This window comes from Lactuca sativa, chromosome 5 (genome assembly GCF_002870075.4).
Source record: "Lactuca sativa cultivar Salinas chromosome 5, Lsat_Salinas_v11, whole genome shotgun sequence".
Classification (NCBI taxonomy): Eukaryota; Viridiplantae; Streptophyta; class Magnoliopsida; order Asterales; family Asteraceae; genus Lactuca; species Lactuca sativa.
In genome coordinates, this window is record NC_056627.2 from 145,776,100 (window position 1) to 145,780,297 (window position 4,198).

A 4,198-nucleotide genomic window follows, 5' to 3' on the forward strand; every position below is an offset into this window, starting at 1 on the left:
CAACTCTACCCCTCCCCAAGCTTAAAGATAAGCATCGTCCCCGATGCTCGGAGAGGGTGGAATAACCTAATCACCGGAAGGTGGTGCGGGATGGTAGTCGGGTCGTGTAAGGTCCAAAACAGTTATAAGTGCACACATATTAAATTTTAAAGCAAAATATGAACGATTAAAGATATGGAAGGAATTTACCGAATCGTTCTTGGAGCCTTGCAGTTAGTGGTGAGAACCTCCTCTTCAACCTCCCCAAGCTTGCCTACAAAAAGTATCAAGCCCAAAAGCATAAAACAAACTGTGAAAATTTTGGACCTAGGAGTTATTGGAAGAGAGAAATTGTTTTAGGGGTGAGTTGTGGGTAAATGGGGGTGATAAAAACTGACTTTTATACTTAAAACACATTTGTTCTGCAGCACGAACACGGCCCGTGTTCTTTTAGTGTAAAAACACACGACCCGTGTAGGGGGTTTAAAATTCTGAAAATGGCCGAACACGGCCCATGTTGGGCATAAGGGAAAAATGACATGGGTCCTGTACCCCTCTGACTGCGAAAATGTTTGCCTCGTTTGAACACGACCCGTGTTCAATATAAGGCAAAAATGAACCCGGGCCGTGTACGACTCTGTGTGCCACTTCCCACTTTTTGAACACAAAAAATCCCTCTTAATCAAATGAAATGGTTTTGCATCGCGAGGTCCGTTTGGTGATTTAAAAACATTCTTAAATGCATTTGGAACATTAAAAAGTAAAAACTTCAAAGAAATGGAAATTGTTTTTTTTAAAAGAAATGACAAAAATACTCTCAGGTTGCCTCCCGGTAAGTTGCTCTTGTTTTAAGTTGTTGGCTCGACTTTGCCCCCGCATATGCTTCGTTCTAAGTATGTGGGCCTCTCCAACACATCAATCTTCTTGCCACCTCCTTCAACTAAACCTTAACCTTCCTTTGGATTTCTTTTTGCGAACAAACCAAAAAGGACTTAACCTTTTAATATCAGAGATTGTCCACTCAATCCTTTTTTGGTATTTGTTCAACATGGTTATCAACTCACTCTCTTCCTTCTTCGATAGTTTATTTGAGTTGATGACCGGTTGAGTGCTCTCCTTCTTGACATGTATTAGCTTTATAGGGTCTGGTGGAGTTTTTGCTCCCGGATCTAGTGCTTGTTCCACCGGTGGAAGGATTTTGACTTTGGTGGATGGTTTAGGTTTTATATCATCACTCCTTACATGCTTTTTGTCATCAATAAACTCCAAAATCTCCAACACCTCATTATCCATATCGACCTCCTTTGCAAGCTCTTTGCCTTTGTCCCTGTCTAGTTTTCCTTGCAAAACTAACTCTAGAAATTCATTGTTAGACAAACTTAAAACCTTTTTAGTTGAGGGCTCGATCAAATTCACAAAATTGAGAGATTGAACCTCGCAAGGAACCTTTTTTGCTTCATGAACATTGATGTTGATAACTTGAACATCAAATTCCATACTTAAAGTTCCATTGTAGATATCAATTTTTGTTTTGGAAGTTTTAAGAAAAGGTCTACCTAAAAGTACGAAACTTGAACTTGGAGAGTCATAATCTCCCATATCTAAGACATAAAAATCAGCCGGGAAAATAAATTCATCGACTTGCACTAACACGTCCTCTAGTACACCCTTTGGCTGTACCAAAGACCGGTCGGCAAGTTGGATGATCACACCGGTTTTGCTCAATGTTCCTACACCAATTGATTTGAAAAGAGAATATAGTAGGACATTTACGGATGCACCTAGATCGAGCATGGCTCGGGGTACATGAAGATTCCCCAATTTGCAAGGTACGGTAAAGACACCGGCATGCTTGCACTTCGGGGGCATCCTCTTTTGCAAAACCGCAGATACATGTTCCCTAACTGTTACGACTTGATTTCCTTTTAATTTCTTTTTAGATACACAAAGATCCTTAAGGAACCTTGCATATCTAGGTACCTGCTTGATGGCCTCGAGGAGTGGAATGTTGATTTGAACTCTCTTGAACATTTGCATGATCTCATTCTCCTCCCGTTCTTTATTCGTGCTCTTTAATCTTTCAGGAAATAGAGCAGGTGTGGCTTTAGACTCAGTGATGAAGGGCTTCTTTTCGATTGTTTTCTCTTCCTTCTTCTCTTCTTTGGTTGCCTTTTCGACCATTATTTCTTCTTCCTTTTGATCAACCGACACTTTTGGACCATCATAGCACTTTCCGCCTCTCAATGTGATGGCACACACGTTGTGCCTTGGGTTTGTTTCAGTTTGTGCATGTAACTTTCCTTGAGATTCTAATTTCCTTACGGAAGTAGCAAGCTGTGAAACTTCATTCTCTAAGTTCTTTATGCTTGCTTTTGTCTCTTTTTGGAAAGCTTGTGTACTAGTAGCCAAACTCGTCACTATGTCCTCTAAGGACATACTTCATGAACCTGATTGTTGAGGAGGGTGTTGTGGTTGCCTTGGCTGAAAGTTTTGTGATGGAAAAGGTGGTCTTTGTTAGTATTGATGTGGTTTACTTGGTTGATCATTTCCTGGTTGATTTCCTCCCCAACCTTGATAGTTACTCCATCTTTGATCACCCCGTGGCTGCTCATATCTCCTTTGATTAGACCCAAGAAAACCTCCCATGGCTTTTGCTTCTTCATAATCTTCCTCTTGAAGTTGAGGGCACATGTCGGTTGGATGCCCCACTTGAGTCCAAATACTGTATGGGCGGGGTGTGGGCTGCACACCTTTGTCTTTGGCTAGCATCATAACCACTTTCGTAAGCTTGGACAATTGAGCTTCAATTTGAGGAGTTTGGACCTCCTTTACACCTCGGGGTGCATCCGTGTACCATTCTTCATCATGGCTTGAATGTTTGGAATCTTCCGCCATGTTCTTGATTAGATTGCGGATTTCAGTAGGTGTCTTGTCGGGTAAAGATCCGCCACTAGAGGCATTAAGAAGCCTTCTTTCCATTGGATTCATTCCTTCAATGAAATATTGGAGAAGCTGATATTCAGTAATTCAATGCTTTGGGCATCGAGCACAAAGTTTCTTGAATCGCTCCCAATATGTGTGAAAAGCTTTTCTCTTGTGCTGCTTGATTCCAATGATTCCCTCCGTAGGGCTGAAGCTTTCATCTTGGGAAAGTACTTATCCAAAAACAACCTTGAAATATCTACCCAAGTAGTAACCGTCCCCGGTGGGAGGTCATAAAGCCAGTCTTTGGCTGCATCTTGCACCGCAAAGGGGAATGCCCTAAGCTTGATTTGGTCCTCCCTGACATTGTGTGGTTTCATACCTACACATACTACATGGAACCCAGTAAGGAACTTGTGAGGATCTTCATTCTCCAAACCTCTAAAAGTTGGGAGTAAGTGGATAAGCCCGGATTTTAGTTCAAGGTTTATGGCAGCTGGATACGTGATACAAAGAGGTTGTTGAGTAACCTCTCGTCTTAACCATTGACGGAGGGTTTGTTCGGGTGGTGGGTTTGGAGGTGGATTCCCTCTGTGGTTATCTCCCATGGTATGAGTAGTGGTTGGTGTTTCTGTGGGTGTAGTGTTTGGGATATGATGATTAGGTGAAAAGGGTGGAGTGATATTTATGGGTGATGATGGTTGTGGTGAGGGTGATGGGCTTTCTGTTTCTGATGCGGATACACTTGAGAGCGGTATGTCCTCTCAAATGTTGATGGACGGGGGAGTAGATGGCGAAGAAGTCCCGGAAATCGGTTGCCTCTTACGAAGCTTGGCTTGCCTCTGTATTCTCCTTGCAGTCTTCTCTATCTCCGAATCAAGTGGTAATGGTGTACCTGTATGAAAAGATCTTGGCATAAAACAATTAGTAACAAGGCTAGTAGGGTCGATCCATAAAGACACGAGATAATTAGTATATACCTCTTTGCGTAAGGTATTTGTTCACAAAAGATTAAATAGGGGGGTTGAGTGTAATGATATAGAAAACCAATATAAAACACAAGTAAACAACTAAGCTAATGAATTAAATTCCAATTTTGTAAAGACTCCAACTCCATGTATGACAATCCAACAATGTGAATCAAAGATGACAAGACATTTGTTTCATTCTATCTAAGTTGGTACTTGAAAATGTACCACATTAATCAATCAAAACAAGCTCTTTGATTAATCCTAACCTTACTAACCTAATCTAAACAAGCTCTTAGAAGTAGATTAAAAGATTGTATTAAGCTTAT

At 41.2% G+C, this 4,198-nt stretch overlaps 1 protein-coding gene across 1 annotated transcript; it reads right to left on the minus strand.

Annotated features, from left to right (window-relative positions):
- Positions 1-915: 915 nt before the first annotated feature.
- On the minus strand, positions 916-2,415 carry LOC111875909 (uncharacterized). Its single transcript, XM_023872436.1, has one exon. It carries the CDS (start codon positions 2,413-2,415, stop codon positions 916-918), a length of 1,500 nt encoding a protein of 499 aa, XP_023728204.1.
- Between the last annotated feature and the right edge of the window lie 1,783 nt (positions 2,416-4,198).